The following is a 27,014-nucleotide window of genomic DNA, read 5'->3' on the forward strand; positions in this document are numbered from 1 at the left end:
GTGTGTTGTTTTTATAAGAAGCAGCTAGTGCTTTTTGCACGGGTGTCTTGTTCATTCTTTCCAAATCACGTGCCCGGGAAAGCGTTTTTATCTGTCTTTTGAGCACATGTTTAATTGCGATGTGTGATTGGGCCAGCCTGACCAGTTCTGCTTGATCAGTTTGGAGCTTGTTTAAGGCTGCAGTTAGGTATTGTGACCAACGGTTCATAGTTGCAGCAAAAATTTAGCGGTGGACTGACTTCAAGGTGTTGGGTAGGGCTGTGACTATCCTGTGGTATTTCAGGAAGGCCCCCATCAAGGCCCAATGCTGGCCCTCCAGACTGCATTCCAGCCTTATCAGGTGGCCCCTTATATATTGTGGCAGTTTAAAAACTCTTTTGTAGGGTTTTACCTGGAGCCTTTCTATCAGTGCAGCGGATTGACCAGGAAATGTTTCGAGACCATACTTGATTGGCGGGAGGAAAGTGGCTTTGAGAGTTTGAAGGATTAATTTTGCTGAAGCGCTTTCTATTGAATTACTGAGCTGGTATATTCTAGTTATTATATAGTCGGCCTCTGCCTTCAGATGTTGGAGGTGGGCTTTGGGCGTTTCCTTGGCTGAGAGACGGGCTCCCAGGTAGTTGTAAACATCCGTGTTCCTGACAGTGAGTGGCCCCAGTTTCCAGGGAAAATGCTGATATTTTGGTGACCCGCCGTAAATTACTACTTTAGTTTTAGTAGCATTTGACTTCATTTTATTTGCCATGTTGTAGCTATGCAATGCTGTTAGCACTTTTTGTAGGCCGACTTTAGAGTTGTCCAGCTGGACAATGTCATCCGCGTAGTGCAGCAAGGTGACCTTTTGATTACCAATTTTCAGTGGTATCAGATTAGCTTGTTTTAGTGCCTATGACATATCTTCAGTGTAGAGGTTGAATAGAAGCGATGCCAAAATGCAGCCTTGATTTTGCCCGTTGGTGATAGGAATCTCCTTGGTAACTGTAGTGGGTGACAGCTTGACCCTTGCCCAGGTGGATTAAGGAAATCAGAGGTCCAATCCACCTGAAAAGCTCTAAAGGCTCCCACAATTTATTATTTTGATTGTCTTAAAATTTTAGTTTTTTTTTTCATTATTAATTGCATTGCCAGTGGGTAAATGAACAGTTTACAGTATTGGAAACTACACATTTCTTAGGTAGATTATAAGCTGCAAATATATGTTTGTGCGACTGCTCCCATGAAATGGCCTCCTGCCATGCTGCTCTATAGAATTAAAATACCAAAGTCCTGATCGTGATATGTATTAGTAATTTCTCATGAACATCCCCCTGGGCCTAGGTACCAAAATGGTGATTGGCTTCTTCAGCAAGAAAGAGCTCTTCTTAAAACCTAAACATGTACATTTGTTAATCAAGGCATCTCCTCTCACCTACAAAAGAATTACAACATCCTCTGGTAACTCATTGAAAAGAGTGACAGCATGTGGAAGAGGCCTACAGGGAGAGGAGCTGGCCTGGCTGTGCCAGCTTCACTAGCTTGGTGGGAGAGACCTGCTATCACACTGACATATTCAACTGGGAACCTTGATTAACCAAAGGTGCATGTTCATCATTTTGAATTTTACCTACTGGGAACTTTGGGTGTTTTCTTGTGCTGTAAGTGAAGCACTCAGAACAGAAGTGCATAATACTGTTTGGAAAGTACTGGTGTAAAATGTGAGAATTAGTTCAGGGTTGGTTTAGTGAACCATATCAATGCATGCATGCTTTATTAACTGCAGAGAAAATGTTGCCTTCAGAACAGGAGTGAAACAGAGAAGAGAGGTAAATCTTCCTACCTGCTGCTCAGAAGAATTCCTTCTTGCCTGCTAAAGGAAACACTCTGAGACATTTTCTAAACCTTCCAGCTTGCATCTCTGTCTACTTGGACTAGTGGTGTGTACCTACTGGGGAACTTGTCTCCTAGATCCTGGAGTTCAACAAACTGAGATGGTCTCAGCCAGAGGAAATAACTGAACTACAGGAAGAATTCCCAGTTGAGTGATGTACTATTGATGAGACTTTGAAAACCTGTCTTGGCTGTGCTTAACTCGGTTCTGTCAACAAGATGGAGATCAGCAGATTAAGTTCAGAAGAAACAGTGCAAGAATTGTAAGTGCTGTCATACCAAAGTGTGTGAACTTGGTGGGGTCTAGTGCAGAGTCACATGCATTGTATCATAGCCCTGAATTCTTGCTCAGTCACAATTTCCAGGTTGATCCCACTGAAAGAATTCTTCATCTGAAAACTTCTCTAACTGCAGCTGGAAAACTTTGACAGGGACCAAATCCCATCTTCTGTCCAGCTGTATGCAATCAGGGGTTGGCCTATTTTGGTGACTAGATCATGGCAAATGCTCCTGAGGGCTCTAGGGAGATCACTTAAAAGTAGAACGTAACAGGCCACCCTCCAAGTATTGGTGGTTTTCCCGGCCACCTACATGTCATATTCCCTGCCTTATTTAGAGGCCAGGTTTAGCAGTTTTAGTTAGAGCAAAGCTGAAGTCTGCTTTTTCATTGGCAAATACTCTTGGCACATCTACTACTTCTAGAAATACCTCATTAGGATGAAAATCACCTGGCTTTTTTCCACGTCTGTCATGCTCACCATAGGTTTTAAGGACAAGAAAAGTGCTAACATGTTAAGACTGCAATCCCCTTTTTTGAGGGTCTGGCCTGTCTTCGGACAATAACAAAGCACTGACAGGTCCATCATGCTACTACATCAGAATGATGGCCCGAAAGCTTGCCATTTGCTGTCGCTATCAGTGCAAATGCTAAGTACTAAACTGGCTAATACTTCTACAATCAAACACCAAGTTTGTTGAAAAGTTTAGAAATGGTGAAGAGTCTCCAGCAGGCAGGTATGTCAGCAGCTTGGCATGGGCTGAGGATAGAAGATGAGAGAAAATCTTTCAAAATATCATGATTTTATGATGTGCATTCAGAAACACATCCTTACCATTTAATTCCAGCCCCGTGATATACCCCCGTAAAAAAATTGTTGTCCAGAGATTTTCATTTTCGATTTGTGTTTTTGGATCATTAGAGAAGTAATTTAGCTTGGGTAGAAATTGCTGATCCAGGCAATTTTTTCTGGACAACATTTTTTTAAATGATGGATTTGTTGCAGTGAAGATGTAATATTTCATGAACCATGAGACCTATATAGTTCACTTTGTTGTCAAAATACAGGTGTTGGGGGTCAGGGAGTCTTATAGAGACAGAAAATAACTCCTCAGATCAACTCTTACGCCATTTTCCAAAATGGCGGCTATAATAGAGATAGAAGAGACATATATAGAAACAAAACAAATAATATTGGTTTAAATCCTTTTATGCATGCACCAAACAGTGTTTATGATCTGAATATGAGAAGAATAATGTTTATCACTACTGTTTTGGGACATATTTTCATAGTTCACTTTATTTATTTGTTTCGGCAATCGCTCATGGTATATTTGCAGAATGTCGAACATTTGAGAAGAGCATATCGACAGGGACATCTTTTTGCAGCACAGGTTTTGCAAGTACATGTAAGTTCTGTGGGTAGAGGCTTTAGAAATGCCATACGTTTTAGCACCCCATCAATATTTTCCCAACCAAATTCACACGGATCTTTGTCTACTTATCCAGTATGGGATCTCTCATAGATTCAAATGCTTGAATTATTTCCTATCGTCAAAGTGGGACCAAACTTGAACTATGACCAATCATGTGCTAGCATCCTCTAGAACACTCCCAAGAGAGGCTGATTCCCTCAGAATTTCTACCGCACGTCATGTGAAGGGAGTTTCCTTGAGCTCTGCTCAGTTTTTTTGCGTGAGAATCAACTTTACTAGATCTTCAATGTCTGATTCTTTAAAAAAAGGTCTTTTTGTTCCTGCAAGTCCTGTGGGATAAAAAGACTGCAAGTGGATGTCACACATAGAGACTGTTTATATTGTCTTTACCCACAACATCAGGTGAAGGAGTGTAAGGTTTGTTGAATCTTCGCCTCAAAACTCATTGGGGGACAGAGAAGGAAGACTGCTTCTGTGGCTACAGAAGTCCAGATCCCAGAGATCCAGCTCTTCAGGTGAGGACAGTGACACCCCTAAAAAGCCCCATAAAAGGTCAAGATCATCTGACCAGGTGGTTCATGAGGAGAGCAGAAAGGTTTGAAAACCCACCACAAGGACCCTCGCAAAAAGGAGAAAATTCCTTTAGTCTCCGCAGAGTCAGCCTCCTCACAACACTCCACTCCACTCCATTCCTGAATAAAAAGGAGACTCACCACCACTCTCCTTCTTCTGAACCCCTGACGTGAAGATCAAAAACTCCACTTAGAACTCAGTCGATGACAACACCACCATTGACGCTAGTGTCAACGACGGCTGCCACAGCTACCATCACTACTGTCTTGTCGACGAGGCCATAGTCGTCAGCAACATAGTCAATGACAGCCATTGAACTCCCATCTCATCTGCTAAGGTATATAGCTCCATGGTACCGTTGACAAAGCAACCTGCAACTAAAGATAAAGAACCGTCGACCATCTCTACATCATCATCGACAGGCCTACCATAGACGGTCCCACCATCTACGATGCCGGCATCGACAAGACCATCGTCGTTGACACCACCGTCGACGAGACCATGGTTGACACCACCATCGTTGAGGCTGTCGTTGACAGTACCACCATTGATAGCAACACCGTCGTTGACAAGACAAATGATACCTGCAGTTCCACAATTTACTATTACACCCTCTACGTTGTCATCCATGGAGGCTACAACTATTAAGATTGTCAAAGTCACAAAAACTGCTTTGCATCTGGAGGAAACCTTCCCAAGTAAAGTGTTATCCATACTTCCAAGCCACCTATTAGATTGGGAAGACTGTGAGTATGAGGGACCTTTTGGAGATACACACAGCCCCTCACAAGTTCAAGTTCAGGATGACGACGACAATGAATATGGTGACCAGCACTACGAGCCCTATTATATTCCGCTTGCAAAGAGTATGAACATTATGATTATTCCCGACCCAGACATGAGGTTGTAGAGATGTTTACCTCTCTAGTGCGGGATTTGCAGGCCATGCTGCAAGACTATAGAAGGAGGTTCTCCGATTCTAACCAGGATCAGCAGCAACCGCCGCAACTTCACACCGTCGCACCGCCAAAGAACACCAAAGAACATTCCTCCTCCATCATCACGTAGGGTTACACCAGCCTTAACCATTGCTGCACCTCTTAGGGAGGATGATGCCTCCTCAGAAGAAGAGAGAGAAGAGGGAAAGATTATTGCGCCACAACATTATCATGGCGAGTGGGATAACTATTTAGCGCCTACTCCATCTCCTCCACCCCCTTACCCCTCAGACTGTCCCCCGGAGGACATCGGGGTTTCCACAACTTAATGGACAGAGCTACAACACTTTTTCATCGTCCAGCTTCTGTTTCTCAATCAGAATGCTTTCTTCATGATTTTAAGGAGCAGACCGGAAGATCTGCAAGAGTCATCCCCTCATTGACCACATCTGGAGCAGGGGCCTAAAATTATAAAGGATCCAGCTACGGTTCCTCCAGTTCCATCTCACCTGTATAAAAAGTATAAGGCCATGAAAGATTCCGTGGCTTGTTTAATTGGCCATCCCAAGCCTGATTCGCCTATCTACCAGGCTGCTTGAAGGCGCTCCAAGAACCCTTCCATTCCAGTATCTGCTCCACCAGATTAGGAAGGCAGATGTATAGACAATGTGAGCAAGAGGTTCTCCCTTATGTCTGCCATCACTGTCCGTACAGTCCACAGAGTAGCAATCGGAGGGCGGTATGACCTCCAGATGTTGTCAGCTGTCAGCAGCTTGATTGACCTCATCCCGGAGGACAAAAGATCTGAAGCGAAGAAGATACTGCAGGAGGGCGAATGTACTTCCTCCGAGATCATCGACTGCACCCTAGACATCGCCCCCACAGGCTTCTGCCAGTTAGCCGGAGCAGTGATTTTACGGCACCAAGGATTTTTGAAGGCCACATCCTTTCGACCAGAGATCCAATCTAACATCTTGGATCTGGCATACAATGGCGAAACCTTATTTGGCAAGCACATAGATGACACAATATTGGCTATTAAAATAGACAAAGGCACTGCCAGGTCTCTTGGAGCTTTGCAGTTCAAGAAGGTGCCCTTTCAAGGAGCCAGGGGGAGAGATTTCCCTTTTTACAGAGGTGGCTACCAGCGACCTCAACAATTTTCATCCCTATCCCAATACAGGCCCTCCTACCATCAGGCCTATTGCCAGCCATTTGTAGCAGCCTACAGCAAGCAAGCTTTTCTACCACGAATAAGATACTCCTCCGTGCTGGTTCGTACAGACAACACGAACAGCATGTATTACATAAACAAACAGGAAGGAACCCGATCTCTTTCCCTTTCTCAAGAAGTGCAAACTCTTTGGCATTGGCTCATGATTCACAAAATCTCTCTTAAAGCCGATCATGTGTCAGGCGTAGACAACACTCAGGCAGACACACTCAGCAGAACAGATTACAGTTAGACAACACTCAGGCAGACACACTCAGCAGAACAGATTACAGTTACCATGAGAAGTGGACAAAATCTTCCCGCACTGGGGCAAACCAGCATTAGATCTCTTTGCGACAGACAAGAACACCCAATGCCAGTTCTTTGCCAGGCGATACCCACTCCTGGGGTGGAGGGGGAATGCCCTTTCAATGCGATGGTCTGGGATCTATGCATACATTTTTCCCCCTTTCCCATTCCTTCCCAGGATTCTCAGTACGATGAAATGGAGCACTGGCGACTCATCTTGATAACCCTGAAATGGCCCAGACCACACTGGTTTGTGGAGCTGATTCTGGGTGATGGGTATATTGTATAGACTAATATGAATATGTTGTACTCTACCCACCTTCAGTTGCATACAATACTGCTTGCTATTCTGATTCAAGCATGTGTATCTATGAAAGATCCAATATTGGATAAGAAAATTAGTTACTTACCTGTAACTGCAGTTATCCAGTATTGGTATCTTTCATAGATTCACATGCGACCCACCCTCCTCCCCTGAGAGGCTTCCCTTATGATTAGGGATATTATTTCCACTTGTGCTTGAAAACATGAGAGAATCACCCTCTCTTGAGAGTGTTCTAGATGGTGCTAGCACCTGATGTAGGAAAGTACCATCTTGCCTGGCATGTTACCCCCATATTTCACTGTATATATGTTGTTTTAGTCTATGTGTCACTGGGACCCTGCCAGGGAGGGCCCCAGTGCTCATAAGTGTGTGCCCTGTATGTGTTCCCTGTGTGATGCCTAACTGTCTCACTGAGGCTCTGCTAACCAGAACCTCAGTGGTTATGCTCTCTCTGCTTTCCAAATTTGCCACTAACAGGCTAGTGACTAAATTTACCAATTCACATTGGCATACTGGTACACCCATATAATTCCCTTGTATATGGTACTGAGGTACCCAGGGTATTGGGGTTCCAGGAGATCCCTATGAGCTGCAGCATTTCTTTTGCCACCCATAGGGAGCTCTGACAATTCTTACACAGGCCTGCCACTGCAGCCTGCGTGAAATAACGTCCACGTTATTTCACAGCCATTTACCACTGCACTTAAGTAACTTATAAGTCACCTATATGTCTAACCTTCACCTGGTGAAGGTTGGGTGCAAAGTTACTTAGTGTGTGGGCACCCTGGCACTAGCCAAGGTGCCCCCACATCGTTCAGGGCAAATTCTCCGGACTTTGTGAGTGCGGGGACACCATTACACGTGTGCACTATACATAGGTCACTACCTATGTATAGCTTCACAATGGTAACTCTGAACATGGCCATGTAACATGTCTAAGATCATGGAATTGTCACCCCAATACCACTCTGGTATTGGGGGGACAATTCCATGATCCCCCTGGTCTCTAGCACAGAACCCGGGTACTGCCAAACTGCCTTTCCGGGGTCTCCACTGCAGCTGCTGCTGCTGCCAACCCCTCAGACAGGTTTCTGCCCTCCTGGGGTCCAGGCAGCCCTGGCCCAGGAAGGCAGAACAAAGGATTTCCTCTGAGAGAGGGTGTTACACCCTCTCCCTTTGGAAATAGGTGTGAAGGGCTGGGGAGGAGTAGCCTCCCCAGCCTCTGGAAGTGCTTTGATGGGCACAGATGGTGCCCATCTGTGCATAAACCGGTCTACACCGGTTCAGGGATCCCCCAGCCCTGCTCTGGCACGAAACTGGACAAAGGAAAGGGGAGTGACCACTCCCCTGACCAGTACCTCCCAGGTGAGGTGCCCAGAGCTCCTCCAGTGTGTCCCAGACCTCTGCCATCTTGGAAACAGAGGTGTTGGGGGCACACTGGACTGCTCTGAGTGGCCAGTGCCAGCAGGTGACGTCAGAGGCTCCTTCTGATAGGCTCTTACCTCTCTTGGTAGCCAATCCTCCTTCCTTGGTAGCCAAACCTCCTTTTCTGGCTATTTAGGGTCTCTGATTTGGGGAATTCTTCAGATAACGAATGCAAGAGCTCACCAGAGTTCCTCTGCATCTCCCGCTTCACCTTCTACCAAAGGATCGACCGCTGACTGCTCCAGGACGCCTGCAAAACCGCAACAAAGTAGCAAGACGACTACCAGCAACATTGTAGCGCCTAATCCTGCCGGCTTTCTCGACTGTTTCTAGGTGGTGCATGCTCTGGGGGTAGCCTGCCTCACCCTGCACCAGAAGCTCCGAAGAAATCTCCCGTGGGTCGACGGAATCTTCCCCCCTGCTAACGCAGGCACCAAAAGACTGCAACACTGGTCCTCTGGGTCCCCTCTCCCGATCTGACGAGCGTGGTCCCTGCAACACAGCAACTCTGTCCAAGTGACTCCCACAGTCCAGTGACTCTTCAGTCCAAGTTTGGTGGAGGTAAGTCCTTGCCTCCCCACGCTAGACTGCAAAACTGTGTACCGCGTGATTTGCAGCTGCTCCAGCTCCTGTGCACTCGTCCAGGATTTCCTTTGTGCACAGCCAAGCCTGGGTCCCCAGCACTCCGTCCTGCAGTGCACAACCTTCTGAGTTGTCCTCCGGCGTCGTGGGACTCCCTTTTGTGACTTAACGTGGACTCCGGTTCACTTTTCTTCTAAGTGCCTGTTAGGGTACTTCTGCGGGTGCTGCCTGCTTCTGTGAGGGCTCCCTGAGTTGCTGGGCGCCCCCTCTGTCTCCTCCTCCAAAAGGCGATATCCTGGTCCCTCCTGGGCCACAGCAGCACCCAAAAACCTGTACCGCGACCCTTGCAGCTAGCAAGGCTTGTTTGCGGTCTTTCTGCGTGGGAACACCTCTGCAAGCTTCATCGCGACATGGGACATCCGTCTTCCAAAGGAGAAGTTCCTAGTCCTCTTCTTTCTTGCAGAACTCCAAGCTTCTTCCAACTGGTGGCAGCTTCCTTGCATCTTCATCTGGCATTTCCTGGGCTCCTGCCCACTCACGACACTGTCGCGACTTTTGGACTTGGTCCCCTTGTCTTACAGGTACTCAGGTCCGGAAATCCACTGTTGTTGCATTGCTGGTGTTTGTTCTTCCTGCAGAATCCCCCTATCACGACTTCTGTGCTCTCTGGGGGTAGTAGGTGCACTTTACTCCTACTTTTCAGGGTCTTGGGGTGGGGTATTTTTCTAACCCCCACTGTTTTCTTACAGTCCCAGCGGCCCTCTACAAGCTCACATAGGTCTGGGGTCCATTCGTGGTTCGCATTCCACTTTTGGAGTATATGGTTTGTGTTGCCCCTATACCTACGTGCTCCTATTGCAATCTATTGTCAATCTACACTGTTTGCATTAATTTTCTTGCCATTACTTACCTAATTTTGGTTTGTGTACATATATCTTGTGTATATATATTACCTTCTTACTGAGGGTACTCACTGAGATACTTTTGGCATATTGTCATAAAAATAAATTACCTTTATTTTTAGTAACTCTGTGTATTGTGTTTTCTTATGATATTGTGCATATGATATACGTGGTATAGTAGGAGCTTTACATGTCTCCTAGTTCAGCCTAAGCTGCTTTGCCATAGCTACCTTCTATCAGCCTAAGCTGCTAGAAACACCTCTTCTACACTAATAAGGGATAACTGGACCTGGCACAAGGTGTAGGTACCTCTGGTACCCACTACAAGCCAGGCCAGCCTCCTACATCTGATTGGTCACATTTCAAGTTTGATTCTTTTTTTTTAAAAAGGACATAGAGATTTTATTAAACTGATGGCCTACTGCCATTATAGCCTATTATAGGTCTCACATGCTGCTTTATTATGGTACAGTGGAACTCCCACTTCGACGGGGAATGATTCAAGCATGTGACTCTATGAAAGATACTAATACTGGATAACTGCAGTTACGGGTAAGTAACCTATTTTCATATGCATAATCCAAAACATTTACACATCTTCTGATCAATTAGAATGCTCTTTTAATGTGTCCACGCACAGAATTTGACATTGATGGAAGGTCACTTAGTGGGACTGATCTCTTGAACTCATTGTACCAAATATCGTCAAATGTGTGACAGTCAGAACTTGTTTTTCTACGTCTTTAAAGTCACATTCCTCTTCTGTCTCAGCAAATCCTTTTAGAAACTTCACAGGTTCAGCAGTTAAAGCTCCAAGCTGTGTACCAGTTTTGCTCATAGTGTCATCCCCCATAAGAATATGTGCCTTGATAAGAACACTGGGCATCTCTGGGTCAAGTTTCTTGTAAGAATATGACACAGGATTAAGTGTCTTTTCTCGCCTGTTCCATAACATATCCATAACTCTGGCAATCCTTGACTTATGAACATTGCAACAAATCTAAGTAGCACAATAACATATGCGTCATTTGACAGTACAATGACTCAATTGGAACCATTTCGAACAGCCTACTCAACATGTTGCACAACACAAAGGTCTGCTTCCTCCAATTTGAGGTTAAATTTCTTGAACAATATGGCCTGCACCTTTTGAATATACCTCTGCACGCACCAACTTGCAATGATTGGAAATCTGAAGCATTAGCAACGTTTTGGCAAGTTAGCATCTCCAAGTTCTTCTTGTCCGATGTTGATGACCAGAATTTATCAAGTTGCACAGGTGTAGGTGTCAGATTTTTGATGCAGGCAAGGTTAATTGTTCCACTTGTAGACATTTGTCTGACCTCTCACATTCTTTGACAGATAGTTCAAGATAACTGTCAAAGACAATGTGCAGTTCTTGCAAGGTGCACACTGACTTTGATATCTGTTTAAAGTCTGAACGACCACTCCAAAGTTTTGCATGAATGAAATCTTGACCAATCGCAGTTGCGACATATAATCCACAACAACATCAGTTTTCACTGAGAACACCTTTTTGAACTGAAATTCTTCCCGTGAAAGTTTTTTTTCTACCTCTTGTACGAGTTTGTGCTTCACTGGTTTGGTTGCAGCGTCTCGATCAAATAACATGTTTATTGGAAATGAAGAAAACTGTCAACATGTTTATTAAAATGTTCCCCTCTCTTTCCCACAAGTTTGTGATGAGGAAAAATTTCATGATGGTCCATTAATTTGAATTGGTCATCTCTCTGAAAACATTGCAAATAGAAAGGACTTCATGGTAAACTAGCTGCCATTGAGCAGCACATTCACTTTTATGTGCGTGACCAACAATTCCCTTGGAGCTTTTCTGTGATCTCTGATTCGTCTGTTCCAGTTTCATATCTGGAGTCACAGCATTGAACCTTTGCTCTATGTCTTTCATCACAAAATGTCTTTGGATTAATTTTCTGTAGATGTATGTTTTTCCACCTCTAGCTTCTTCACTCTTTCCAAATACCAGGACCCATATCTCTGGTAGTTTATACAATCGAATTTGCGAAACACAGTAATCAGTGACTCCACAGTCTTCACGTGCAGCTCCCAGTCACTTTCCTGATCAGCATGTACCAAGTTTTTCACTAGAGCTATTGTGTGTAAAAATATTCCCAGTACTTGCAAAGTTCTGATTTTTCTTCACATTCTTTGACAATCTCTATGAACTTGGTTTCCAGGTTTTCTAATTTTGAACTGAGGGTATTGAACATTGTCTGGCTTTGCATTATGTAATTTGAATGAAGTGCACCCTGTGCCTTGTTCACTTCTGAGATAAGATATGCAAAACCTAATTTGTCATTCTTGTTCCAGAAAGCATTCCAACGCAATGTTTCTATAGCCTCAGATATTAGCATACCTTGTAACAAACAAATATAATGAGTTCTGCTCAATACTGACTGGACAGTTTTGCTTCCAAAGATTCACTGAGATAACTTCCTGCACACCGCAACACAACGTTTGTCATGTGGTAAATGCCCATCATTGGATAAAGATCATCCAATTCTACTGGGCTGATCATAAGAAAAACTCAGCTACAATATGGAAAACACCTTCATTGCAGAAAATTGACAGGATAGACTGGTCTTCAAGCTTAGCATGCGCATTTTGGATTTTTTTTTAGAGCTGTGTATACTGTTGCATAGTTTGTGACCGGAGATGGTATTACTGGTAAAAACCTAACCTTCTTCAGTGGGACGGTATTCTGGGAGATCAGAGCATGAATTCGAGGACAAGGAGGAACTGGCTTGTCTTCATCCTTCAGTCTGCACCAAATAAGCAATATGATAAATTCAATTAAATCAGCTTTGCGGACCGCAGCATCAGTTAGAAGAAGATCCATGTCCTCAGGCATTTTGAAACTTTCTGGTAGACTGGGACGTGTTGATGGCTTGTAGTGATTTTGCACACATTGGCAAGGCAGTTGGGTTATAAGTTTGAAGCTTTGTTTGTTTATGCCTACACCTGACAGTTTGTTTTGCCAGCAGCTACTTCATTTATATAGTCTAGAAAGGGCACCATGGCAGTATCATGTGTTCTGGATGTTCCAGACAAAGAAGAGCTATCTTCAAAATTATCAAAAGCAGCAATTGTAAATCCTTTCCTGGCAAAGTGACTTGAAAGTGATGTGCTATTGGATTCACAAGATTTTACAGCATGAACTGCTAACAAGTACCTGCTCCATACTATGTCATTATAACTTGTTGCTACACCAATCCTATTCATTGAAGTGATTAGCTCTCTACTTTTACACTTGTCATAGGTTGCATCGGCATTCACCATGTGTAGCAGACTCTTCTTTTTGCCGTGATGTAATTCATAAAAAGGGATTTGGAAAAGACAGTACATTTGAGCAGCATAAGCCTATTGGTTCATGGGATTGTCTCCCACTTCTTCATTTATATCTTTAAAGCCATCATCAATGTTGTCGGCTTCGGTTCTGAACTCAAGAACTTTAGTTTGTAACAGTGTTGCCTTGCTGATATTAAACAATGATGTAAAAATTGTTAAGAGGACATCGGGCATTCTTGTTGACTCCCATGATTTGCGGAGCTCTGGAGCATCACAAAATATGTCATTAAGTCCAAAATCTACATTCTTCAGGATGTTTCTTAAAATGGTTCCTGCTGATTTTACTGCATCCTGTGATCTTATTTTGGCAGTAAGAACTTCAGGAGTTAAATCAGCTGAGAACACCATAAGTGGTTTATTCTTTTTGTTAGAACAAACAAAAATGAATTCTGTCATTGTACATTCTCACCAGAAAAATCTTAATTTCATTATTATGGATCAATACAGTTTCATCAATGTTGACCATTATTTCGCTGATCTCACTGAGTGTAAACCCGTAGCCAGCACTCAAAAGTGGCTTTAAAACTCTGCCTTTTCAAAGAGTGCAAACTTAACTAGCTGCAGATAAAAACATGTTTGCCCATTGAGACTCACATACTCTGTACTTTGCTCTTTCGTCAGTCCCTTTCGCCCTTGATCTGGCTAAACCACAGATAACACATTGAAGATCCTCTGCTTTCTGATCAGTTGTTAGAGGTGGACAAGGGGCAGCCATCGATCCTCTTAGTGGATGGGCATTGGGTTTGGTTGTCGTTACTTTCTCAGAAGACTCAGATTGTTGTGATTCACTGTTTTCTGCTCATTTTTAACTAATATTTATTTTCCAGGGTATTTTCCATTGTATACGACTTGTAGCACTTGTTACAATGATAACATATTTGATCCTCTTCACCCATCAGTTTCAATCTTTTGAGAACTTGCTGCAGCATTTCAAACTCTCCTCTCTCCAGCCGCAGTTGATGTTAGCTTTTCTTTGAGATTAGTTTGGCATATGACACATTTTTCTTTGTTGGAGTCCTTCCATTTTGTAGTTAGCAAAGCTCTGTCAGGAAGCAAAGATCCTCGCTACCACCTGCTTCGCTCATGTTTACACATTTGAATCAACGGAAAACCTGAAACAAAAAATAAATTACCAATATGATAACTAAAACACATTGTTATAGAGCCGCCATTTTGAAAAATGGCAGAAGGGTTACTGTGAGGAGTTATTTTCTTTCTGTATAGGACTACTTGACCCGTAAAACCTATGATTTAACACCAAAATGAAGTATACATGGCTCATGGTTCCGGTAATATTACATCATCCCTGCAACAAATCTGATATTTTTAAAAATGTTGTGGAGAAAAAATCAGCCCAGATTAGCAATGTCTACCCAAGCTAAATTACTTCTCTAATGACACAAATCAAAAAAAAAAATCTCTGGACAACAATTTTTTACAGCTTTATATCAAGGGGGCAGGACTCAATGGGGTAGTTGACTCATTTTTCCCAAAGTCAAAATGTGTTTGGAGGAAATCCACTCTCGTCTAGCTTAGGGCGGTAGCTGCAACAGACTACATAATTGACATATACTCTAGGCATTCAAGTGATATGAAACAGCATCATTCTTGAAATAGTTGCAGGAAATTCCATCCAACACCTGTTCAGGCATTTTAGGTGTGTGGTGTACCTAGGGTGGTATTCCTGCCCTCTGAACAGAGAAGGAATAGAGAGATGACACTCAGACCCCGTCACATAATTTTGCTCCTTGGAGTATTTGATAATTCTGCCTACACCTGAGCTTCAGCACTCAAAAAGTGGACATGCTTTGGGCTAGACAGAACTTTAATAATATATTCTGCAACTCTGAACTTCCAAAACAAGTATTATTATCAATACCCTATGTAATGACACTTGTGTTATTGATGTCAGTAAGATGGAAGACTGAGTTGGCCTTCTATGTTTATGACCATGTTACATAAGAGTTCATTCAAATTTTGCAAGATCAAATTAATAACTTATTTTACAGAGATTCAAAGTTAACACCCACAGTGGAAAATCAGTCCGAATTCTTGTTAGAAATTGTGATCTCTGCAAATCATTGACCAAGAGATTTGCCCAGGACTAGCTGTAGCACAAGAAAAAAATTAGCTACATGCAACAACTTGTGAGTTGACGTTGTCAGGGGTAATAACGGCCAGACTTGTATATTTTTGGACTTGGATTCTGAGCTGACCATTCTTCAGTTTTTTATGGAAATTCATAGAAGCAGTACAATTATTTCATTCAGTGGGGATGGGAGATGTAATAGGATGCCAATTGTGTCTAATTGCGTCGGTATGATTTTCACTAGATTTTACCTGATATTCAAGATTTGGCATCTTGGACGGGGGAAACATTTGCAATAGAACATGATCCTCCATTCCAAGTTTCAAAACTTAGAATGGTGGGAAAGCTGCGGAACCAGAAAGTACCACATACCCCACTGTATTTGTAGATACCCAGTGCACAAACTGAACCCGGAATTGCATGACACTCAAAATGAGGGCCTACCTCATCATTTTACTAACACCGTAATTCGTAGAGCAAATGGCCTAACTACGCTAGCAGAACACTGCAATTGTTGGTGAGCAGTTTGTCAGTTCTGATCTTTACGACCGAGGGTCATTGGTAATACCACTTTCAATAAGAAGCTACAGAAGGGTACATGCTTTTAAAGACCATGCTTTTGTTGGCCTTTAACGGGAGAGAGGTGGCACATGAGTGCCTCGCCGGAGGTATAAAGCACTATATGAATTTTGCAGTACAATGCACTCGTCGACTGATCTCCTCGCATTCCTAACCCAGATTGTATTTGGTGGTTCTAAGAACCCAAGCTATGTCGGAAACAAAATGGTTGCTCTATAACGTTCAAATGTCCCAATGTGTTCCAGGTTTGCAGGGCTCACTGGAGCAGATGAACCACAAGCTAGAACGGTGCCAGCATGCAGTGAGGCTCAATTTGGAGCAGCGACGGCTGGCTTTCCCCAGGTTTTATTTCCTGTCCATAGAGGATACGCTGAATATCGTCTGCTTTGGTAAAGTATACATATTTTTCTATTTATTCATCACATCTTACCACAATATTACAGCAATACTGTATTTTACTGACTAGGGATTCATTTAAATGTTATTTAGTGTTAGGCACTTTGTTACATGAAGGTGGTAATAGTTTGTTGAACCCTTGCATACATTATTTGTTTCACACATGCCTGTGCTATGCTAAACCTGTCCCTTTTATTCTTTAAATTGGCATCCCCAGCAGCTCCTTTTTTCTTATCCTCTGACATGAACCTCCACTGTTGGCTTTAGGGGGACTGCTATATCCTAGTTTGGAACATACAATAATATCTGACTCAGGAGTCATTGGTGAGGACTGAATTCAGGTCACACCAGCAAGTTCGTCTTCCTAAAAGAAGTTACTTCTTCACCATGTTCATCAGTTCCTGTCCTCTCGTTGATCACAATGTGGATGCCTGATGGATTTTTTTAATCAACACTGTTCACCAAACACTGTAACTTCCTCTAAGAAATGCTAAGTTGGCTCTTTCACCCTTAAGGTGCAGAATCCTGACATTCACCTGCCACTTGCTTGCAAGCGAGGTTTAATGAAAGCCTGTTAGGTTAAGGTTTCTTGTATTGCTCTCTATATCACTCTGGAGGGAGTATCCATGCATTGGGGCAGATGCCCAAGTGTTCTGTAAGACACAAACATGGTCCATCACAAGGACTGGTTAAAAAGCCACGCCTTGAGTAATTTTCTAAAAATGTCTAGTTTCTTCCAGGAACTGATTGTTAATGGGAGTTTATTGCAGCACTAAGGGACCAAGGATGTAAAAGAACGACCACCACGTCTAGCTGTGTGATTTCAATGAGAGGTGACCAAAGCAAGATTAGCAGATCTAAGAGGCCTACAGGGTTGATAAAAACTATCCTGAGAGCGAAGATATTTGGGGCCATCCATATATAATGCTCTATGGAAATTTTTCCATAATGAGGGAATCATCCAAAAGAATTTTCAGATTTGTTGCCACCTTTTTAGGAGAAGGGAGCAGACTGGGTTTGTGAGGCCACCACTCGCCTCACCAAATCTGATTGGCCTTGCCAAACAGGACAATCTCAGTGTTGCCTCTATTTAATTTGAGGCAGTTCTGTTTCATCCAAGTGGTGACTGATTTCAAGCATTTGCAAAATCTGACTAGTTGATTTTGGGACACAAGTCTATGAAATTTGCAGTTGGTATGCGTATCTGCTTGAGCTTATTTTTTCGTTTTGTAGTTTTTGGTATAGTTCTTGCAAACTCCAGCTCAATTTAGGAATAAACACTTATCGACAAGTATCGAAAAGATAGATAAGTAATGACAGATGCGACAAGTGAGCCATGGGAACATGAATTCTGTTCATTACACTCACAAAGGCATAAAGCTAAAGACTGATTTTCTAGCTATGACATTGCAGGCCAGGAGTGCAGACCAGTGTGCAGTGAACATACCGATTATTAATGCCAAGCAATATTTTTAAACTGGTCAAGACATAAACAATACATGATAATGTGTAAACACTTGTATACCCTACCTCTTCTGGAAACTTTCACTTTCCTGTAGATAAAGCCTTGTTAGAAGCATTGTTACTTAGACAAATATGTCACGTTCCTACATATGACCAATAAGGCAACACAAAGGAAAATAAAATAAGACATAACAAGTAGTCCAGAACTATAAGGATCATATAGAAAAATGCGTAACTACTAATGAAATATCCCTAACTACCAATCTACCTTATTGGAAGCAAATCGGTATGATAATTTATCCAAAACTATCTACCTAAATTAAAGCTCTTTGAAACATAACAATAATCTGTTATATGGCTATATTTAAATCTATGCCCTTTTGCTTCCTCATTACAACAAACTTCACGAGAGGTAGGAATGAACCATGAGATTGCATCTTTTGCAAAATATTGTGATGGTTGAGAACATGTACAAAACAGGAACTATTCAACACCTCCCTAATATGTTGGTTGAGCCCACTTGTGCACTGAACGCTAGTAGACTGATCAAAACTGAGTCATGCCAGAATTTTATGATATCCTCATATGATAAACATACATCTAAACCTCCAACATTCCACAGAAATCTCCACCCTTAATGCAAGGGATATAGAGAGCTGTGGTGGCAGAACCTTCTCAATCTCTACCCTCACCAGCACCACTGACTAAGCAGAGAGGATATTTGTAATCAGATTCCCCTTCCAGTTGGTGCACTACATTTATTGCTGATGCACATGTCCAGCCATATTTTTGCTCAATTAAATATAAAAAGTTAGATACACAATGTGACGGATAAAGGCCCATTCAGTTCCACATTGAGTTTTGTGAGATGGTATGCCTCAATGCAGGCCAGAAAAGGAAATATAATTGTTTCTTATATATCATCTTGTTGGGCTAGAAAAGTCAATCGCATTGCGATAGATATGTACTCCTGCCCTGAGTGGCTGGGAGCTTGAGACTGTCAAAGTGTCAAACTGAAGCTGTTCATCAGCTCGGAGAAGCTCTGTACTAGTTCTGTGTTTTGTGACCAGGACTGGGGACTAAGGGTCTGCCAATCTCCCATGCTGGGTGAGGAGACATCACTCATGAGCATTAAGAACATTTGCCTGGAGAACCAGCTTCTTTCGGACCCAAGACCAGTCAGCCTTGTGAGGAGAAACAGAATACCTGGAGGGAGCAAAGTTCAGTGGGGGTCCATCCTGGGAGTGGGGTGTGAGATTTTGGTCTGTGGAAATCAGTGTGCCGATTGGGATATCTGTCCCTGTGCACTGTATGACCCCCACATGCCAGGTGGGGGCCATGGAGAGGAGTGAACCACCACACCAATCAGATTGTCTGCCCATGTGCATTGTGAGACCCCCCTAATGCCAGGAAGGGGGCACTGCTGAGAGAAAGGGTGTCCGCTCTAGTAAAGTACCCCCACAAAGGGAGGGCCACTGCCTATGGTAGTGCTGGGACCCAAAGAGGACTGTTGTCCCATCAATGCTTCTAAGCGATCCTTGTATACTAGGAGGGGATTGCAGGGAAGTCTAAGGCTCTCCACCCTGTGTGAGCTTTGAAGACCCGTCGTATGTCAGGAGGAGACCATAGTCCAGGAAGAGGGCCATTGCCCAAGGACAGCATGCAGTTGTAATTACTTAGTGGGTTGTGACCCGCAGAGTTAAACCAAGTTTCACGTTCTGAGGAAGAAGAAGATTATCAATGGATCAGAGGAGCATCGTGGATGTCTGACATTGCAGTCGCAGATTCTAGATTTGTGCTTACAGCTGGGAAGGGAATATGCATCTGGACCACCATCCCAGTGAGTGCAGGTAAGACTGACACCGGGCCATAGGGCCCTGGTGGCTTGGCTCTAAGTGATGCTCCCAGGCATGGGGGCATGTAGAATTTCTGCTAAAAGCCCTCGTAGAACTTCTAGGACATGAACTCACTAGCAGGGCCTAGCTTGGGTATCGCCACACATGGATGGGGAATAACCGTCATCCGTAGACAGGGAAGTGGGACAGGAGCTGACCCAGGTAACACAAGCGAACTTGTCTTAAGAAAACTGTGTATACTGTTTGAATTGTGCTGTTCTATACTTTGTGTTAGAACCTAAAACACTCCTTTTTATATATTTAATTGGGCAATAATTTATTGGGGTTGCTGGGAGTATTTTGAGTTGTGAGTCTGTACTCTACTTACACCTACCTTCTCCCCAAGAAGCCTTGGACTGCTAGACCCCTTCTACAACTTATAGTCAGATGCTGCAGGGGTACGTGGCCCAGTTGCTCAGAGCCCATAGTAGGCCAGGCCTCAGGACTTTCAGAGTAAACGGCCTCAACCACCACAGGCAAGCCTAGTAGGTCCTGCATTCCTCATGGTCCTCTGGAAGGGGTTCTGACACATCTAATCTATGGATCTTCATTCTTTTCAAAACTAATTTAGAGACTGGATTTGTCATACAATTGTATATGCTCAAATTCAACCTCTTCATCTTCTACATCTTAAAAAAGCAAATTAACAGACTTGTACAATATCCTACCAACTCACACTACTATCCATGTCACTTTTGGATGTTCTTTACTTGCGTTCGGTGGGATTGAACATATCTGCATTTGATGTGTACCCTATGTCTAGGGGAATCTCCTTGATATAATGGTTCCTGTGTTTGGAACACTTGCATTCTCACCACCCACCAACATTCACATGTAGAAAACCAAGCCAAGGGCAAATTTTCGACTGTGGAGAATATCATCTGTGCCCACAATACAGCAGTTTTTTTAAACTGTGAGTCAGTATCTGTCATTTAGTGATGTAGACACAGCTTCTTGCCTATATAAATGGTAGTTACTTGTGCAAAAAGAAATGGGTTCTACACAGGGTAGCCGGATAGTTGATCTGCCACCTTCGTAGTTCTCTTGATAATCTGCTGCCGCCACGCTGTTAAATCCCACTGCACGTGGGACACCTTCCTATCTGTGCCTTACTGTTGACCACCTTGTCATGGAGCAACTTTACATTGCATTTTTGTTTGTTGACAAAAATCTGGCCTATATTGCAGGTACTTAAATAAAATTACATGAATACAATTAAATGACAGACTGGACAATGTTCTTCTCAGGCAAATGTTTGCATTACTACATTCCTGTGACCTGGGAAATTTCAATGAAATATATGATTGTGCCAATTAGAAGTTCAGAGTAAATATGTGCTGAGAATCCAGATGGCCAAAAAGATTGTTTCTGACCAGCAGCACTGCACACATTTGCTCCTTTTATGAGTTAAACCTCATGGATTGGGGAATTGATACTCTAGTTTAATGATCCCCCCTACACCCCCCCCCACACACACACAAACCATGTCAGTAAAATCATCTTGGAAAAGGACCGCTTTGCAGCCCCAACCCGTTCCATGGTCCCTGCCAGACCATCAAACAAGGTTTGTGGGTGCATGTAATGAGCACCCCCTCCCAACCAACATTCTACCCTTCTCTCCCCCCACCTGCTTTCCTCCACCACCACCACCTTACAACAGCCAGTGCTGGAATTGATGTGAGGAGCCCCAATTACTAGCTGGAATGTGGCACAGAATTGTCTTTTCAGTAGGGGTATGCTTTGAGAAGGTGGTAATTGTTTGCTGGCACTGGCTGTTGTAAGGTGGTGGTGGAGGAAAGCAGGTGGGGGGAGAGAAGGGTAGAATGTTGGTTGGGAGGGGGTGCTCATTACATGCACCCACAAACCTTGTTTGATGGTCTGGCAGGGACCATGGAACGGGTTGGGGCTGCAAAGCAGTCCTTTTCCAAGATGATTTTACTGACATGGTTGGTGCGTGTGTGGGGGGGGGTGGAAGGGGGATCATTAAACTAGAGTCTGCCCTTCGTGCATCCGATAGATATGGGTGCAGGAAGATAATGGCCATACTCATGATTGAATGACTGAATTCCCCAGAAGATGTGGCATATATACGAATATGACATTTTGTGCAATGTAAAAGTCGCACTGTGCTCGACTGCCGAGCCATTTATTTTACTAATAGGAAAATTCTGTTTGACACGAGTCGTTCTGCCCCTTATGTCAGAATTACTTCAATAATTTACTGTGAACATGTTTGACCAATCATTGCACATTGTGCCCTCGTTCATCTAACTCATATGCTGAATTTGTAATTTGGAATAATAAATATTCATTGTCAAGTCTATGAGCCTATCAATATTCATAAAATTACAGCTTATGATCCCAGCCGCCTGAATGAATACTTGATGAAGATGTTTGAGCACATTGAAAGTCTCATTTATGAGCGAAATGAGAATCCTGAGATGGTGGGCTACAAAATCCTTGGTGTAAGAAGTTTCCTGTCTGAAAAACTTTATCTTGTCCAGGTAAAATGAGTACAGTTTACAATAATTATTTTGTCTGAATGTGTCTAGCTTTAAAAAGTATATAATGACATTTGCAAACTTGTAAAAATGATAACCACAATATATACATTTTTACATGCTGCCATTTATGTTTGCCTCACATACAAGAAACCAGGATCACAAGGTCCCAGAATTGATGCCTGTCGATACCTCAGCCCAGACTGCTTTGACTGATCATTACTTTACCTGGGTAGATTATCTATTCTGGGAGCCAGTTGGGGTGTAGTAATAAGCTCAGAGAGAAGAAGTGCGTAAATCAATGTACCAGTGAGTCAGACATAATATTACTCAATCTTGCGGTACAGCTAGATAACTAGGCAAACTTAAGCATCCCAAAATGTCATCAGGTTCTTCAGAATGGGGTTCTCTCTCGTGTTCATAATAGATAGAATATTTCAGTGCAGGATGCCGGAAAACATTATTTAACAAAAAATTTATATTTTACAAATTAGCAAGTTAAATAAAATAACTAGGGAACAAACCCAAACAGTGTTTGCTACTTTTCTCTCTTCTTCTTTTTTAAACCAATCAGCCAATGCACAAACAGAACATTACATTTGACTGAAAACACTATTGCTAATTAACAGTTTCAACAAAATAAAGCAGGGATTTGTGCCGTACTAGAAGCCATAACAAGACATTGCAAACTCACACTGTATTTTTAAGAAGTGCACTATCCCCTCATGCACAGCAGGGGGTCACTTTTTGAGCACAGAGAAGACCAGAAAAAACAATAGTGTCCAGGTTTGAAATTTAGAGACAGTACCCACAGTGATCACAAGTAAGTAACTTTTCCTTCTTCTCAATTGGCATTATCTTTGATATTCATAAAGTGTAGAATAGAGGAAGGAGCTGACAAACCTCTGATGTGCACACTACAATCAAGCTGTATGTTAGATCTTTGCTACCAAAAGTATTTTTGAGAAACTGCCCTTTCTGAACCCGGCCAGTCCACAGAATATAAATAGGTTCCAATAACTGCACCAATGGCTCACCAGTGGCTTGACCAGCTACCCAACCGCCTGAGAAAACCCATGTAAGTGTTGTGCTCAACAAATCAATCAATTCACTACGAAATTAAAGATTTTCAATGTTGCTAAAGCTTAAGTAGCGAGATAAATACATAATAAGAAAAATAAAGCAAGACAAAAAAACGATAAGAAGTTTTGACATTGAAAAAGCAGGAAAGATATTACTAGTAAAAAGTCATTGACAGAGAGATATATTCATGGAAATGAATGAATGATATTTACTGAGGCCAAAATGTAGATTTGCTACATTAAAATGCTTCTAAATACTTATGCATATGAGTAACTGCGGACACTGCAGTTTTCCATGCGTACAATACCACCACTCTACTACAACAAGCAGGGGAGAGTGGGATCCTTGGTCCTGTGCCAGGAGGCTTTGCGTCGGTGGGGGTGGTTGGAGCATCAGGCATCTTCCTGATTGCAAATCATCTATCAGGTTCCCTGAATGCCAGAGAGGATGAATTGAGCAGATGTTGTCTAACAGATCACGAGTAATGTCTGCATCCTGAGGTGGCAAAGGACATCTTCCAACAGTGGTGATCATCTTGGCCAGATCTTTTCACAACTGTCGACAATGCAATTTTGCATGTTGGAGTTTCCTCAACACATTCTTTTGCAGATGCATTCCAGTTGAAATGGAACAATGGACTCCTGTATACCTTCCTGTCCCTACCTCTGAAAAAGATCAAGACAAACTGGGTGCAAGTCATACTAGTGGCACTTGATAGAGCCAGGAGGGTGTGGTACCTGGAACTTCTGGACATGATCATGGGTTCTTTGATCAGGCTGCCGTTTCACAAGCACATCTTGCCTCAGCAATGAAGCACGGTCTTCCATCTAAATCTATGCAATCTACACCTGCATGCATGGGGACTGAGCATCAGAAATTATCTGCATTTGATTTGCTGCCTTAGGTGGGGGATGCATTCCTCGCCACCAGACACCCCTCCGTAAAATCCATTTGTGCTGGGCATTGGGACAAATTTGTGACCTGGTCCATTGCCCGCCATGCAGAGACTCCTTGAAGAAAAAGCTGTAGGATATACTTTGTTTGTTTTGTCCAATAAGGTCTTCCAGTAGGCAGTATAGAAGGTTATTTGTTGGCCCTTTCAGTTGTATCAAAGACTACTGGCTGAGGTGTCCACTGCATTATTCTTATTTCTCTGGTGACTCTTTTCATGAGGTCCCCTGGGGGTCCACGAATCCTCCTCAGGGGGTCCGCAACTGCTTAGAAAATTAAATAATATTAACAGATGAGGTCCCCAGCTTTAAGTAATGACTCAGTAGGGAGTCCCTGGATTCCAATAATGTTTCAGTGGGGGTCCCCTGGTTCTAGTAATAATAAAGTGGGGGTCCACAGAAGTCAAAAGGTTGGGAACCACTGGTATAGAGGCAAAATGTTTTGATTATAATTTGGGGGAGGCAAATGAATGATAGGTTCATCAGCAGCAGGTAGAGCCAAGAACAGAAAATTCACATGCATGGGCTGGAGCTGCAGACACACAACCAACAATGATGGAGTCTTATCCTAGGTGACTTGATTAACAACATGAACAGTGCAGCACGTGAACAAAAAAGGAGGAGTTGGCTCACAAAACTATTCAACAAAGCTAAAGGTAGCTTAGTCAAGTGAGAAGTAGAACATGCTAGCGGTGCAAAGGAAAGCAGCTGTGAGTGACAGTGGTAGTAAAACTTAATGATAAACATTTTTACTTTAAATATTTGTTTTAAAACCACAGCATCAGGGGCGTAAGTGTCACTAGTGCGCAAGGTGCAGTGCAGTTCACCCAGATTATGGCTGTTTACTATCCAACCGGGGAGTAGGTGGGCCCGTTTTCTTTAGCTTGCACCAGGGCCCATAGCTCCCTTGCTATGCCACTGACTGACTTGGCTGTGATAAGATTTGTTAAAGAAGAAAGAATGTCCCCTTTTGAAAATGTGCCTTTTATCTTGCAGCCTCTGGAGTGCAAAGGGTCGATAGAGAGCTGGCTTCCTCAGCTCGTCAGCAGCGTGAAAGGAGCTCTCCAGCAGCACGTGCACGCAGCTCTGGGATACCGGAAGGCAGACACAAGGCGGGAAAGAGCCATCCACAGCGCCGGTGCCCGGCGCGTGCTGATTTCCAGCACGCGCGTCTCCAAGGAGGACTCCGCCACTCAGAGAAGTAGGCATTTAACATTCGCTTTTTTTCTTTGCCTATCATCAGACCCTAATTATTTATCTGGGATCCCGTAACCACAGACTGCCAAGGCAAGAAAAATACCCGCAGAGGATGCTGAATACTCAGATGCAATCTTGAGATTGATGAAATTATACTGGGGTCAGAGCTGTACAACTGTGATGGGGTCGTTCAGACTTTGTGTCACTGAGAGCGGCTGTTTGTGCAGGCTCTCGCTTCTGGAAACGCACTCTGGCGGTTTTCCAATGCAGGCAGACAAGTTTTCAGATGTAATTCACGATCTATCGGCAAACAGAATAAAGTGCAGGATGGTTGATCACATCTGTAGGTCCCTGATCTCAGCCTTTGTCCATGGGTAAATATTGCACCCTTCTCTGCACAGCGGTGTTATTCAATCTCTAATGCTCATTAAGATAGAAATAAAAAAAAGAAACAAGCGTTGACATAGCCAATAGGTTGAGGCCTAATTCATAGCCTTTTCGCTTTGGCAATGCTTGTTTTGTTTCGTTATTACGTTTGCAAAACTTCTTAGTTGGCCCTCGCCAATATGCAAACATGCCTAAAATCAGATACTTGTTTTTGGTCTCAAAAACACTTTTCCAAAGCAGCCCCTAGCATTAACCCCTTAGCTGCTGGGCCTTTTCCCCCCCAGTGCTGAGCCCTTTTTTGGCTATTTGGGGTAGTTCGCGCTTAGGGCTTCATAACTTTTTGTCCACATAAGCTAACCACGCCAAATTTGCGTCCTTTTTTTCCAACATCCTAGGGATTCTAATAGTACCCAGAGTTTGTGGTTTACCCTGGAGGAGACCAAGAAAATAGCCAAAATACAGTGAAAATTTAGTTTTTTCCAAAAAAATGGGAAAAAAGGGCCGCCGAAGAAGGCTTGTGGTTTTTTCCCTGAAAATGCCATCAACAAAGGGTTTCTGGTGCTGAAATCACTATCTTCCCACCTTTCAGGAACGGGCAGACTTGAATCAGAAAACCACATTTTCCAACACAAATTTGGCATTTTACTGGGACATACCCCATTTTTACTATTTTTGGTGCTTTCAACCTCCTTCCAGTTAGTGACAGGAATGGGTGTGAAACCAATGCTGGATCCCGGAAAGCTAAACATTTCTGAAAACTAGACAAAATTCTGAATTCAGCAAGGGGTCATTTGTGTAGATCCTACAAGGTTTTCCTACAGAAAATAACAGCTGAAATAAAAAAATATTGAAATTGAGCTGAAAACAACAGCCATTTTTCTTTATGTTTTACTCTGTAACTTTTTCCTGCGATGTCAGATTTCTGAAAGCAATATACCGTTTTGTCTGCTGGACTCTTCTGGTTGCGGGGATATAAAGGGCTTATAGGTTCATCAAGAACCCTAGGTACCCAGAGCCAATAAATGAGGTGCACCCTGCAGTTGGTTTTCATTCTATACTGGGTATACAGCAATTCATTTGCTGAAATATGAGGAGTGAAAAAGAGGTATCAAGAAAACCTTTGCATTTCCAAAATGGGATCAAGATAAAGTTTTGAGGAGCAGTGGTTATTTGCACATCTTTGAATTCCGAGGTGCCCATACTAGCATGTGAATTGCAGGGCATTTCTCAAATAGACGTC

General features: G+C 43.0%; 1 protein-coding gene across 1 annotated transcript in view; it reads left to right on the forward strand.

Annotated features, from left to right (window-relative positions):
- Positions 1–27,014, forward strand: part of LOC138286353 (uncharacterized) — a 1,286,679-nt gene that overhangs the window by 225,550 nt on the left and 1,034,115 nt on the right. The window contains exons 34-36 of the mRNA XM_069226509.1: positions 16,147–16,290; positions 22,009–22,160; positions 25,187–25,391. Of these exons, the coding sequence (XP_069082610.1) occupies positions 16,147–16,290; positions 22,009–22,160; positions 25,187–25,391 (501 nt within the window). The remainder of the gene's footprint in view (positions 1–16,146; positions 16,291–22,008; positions 22,161–25,186; positions 25,392–27,014) is intronic.

Source organism: Pleurodeles waltl, chromosome 3_2 (assembly GCF_031143425.1).
Source record: "Pleurodeles waltl isolate 20211129_DDA chromosome 3_2, aPleWal1.hap1.20221129, whole genome shotgun sequence".
Lineage (NCBI taxonomy): Eukaryota > Metazoa > Chordata > Amphibia > Caudata > Salamandridae > Pleurodeles > Pleurodeles waltl.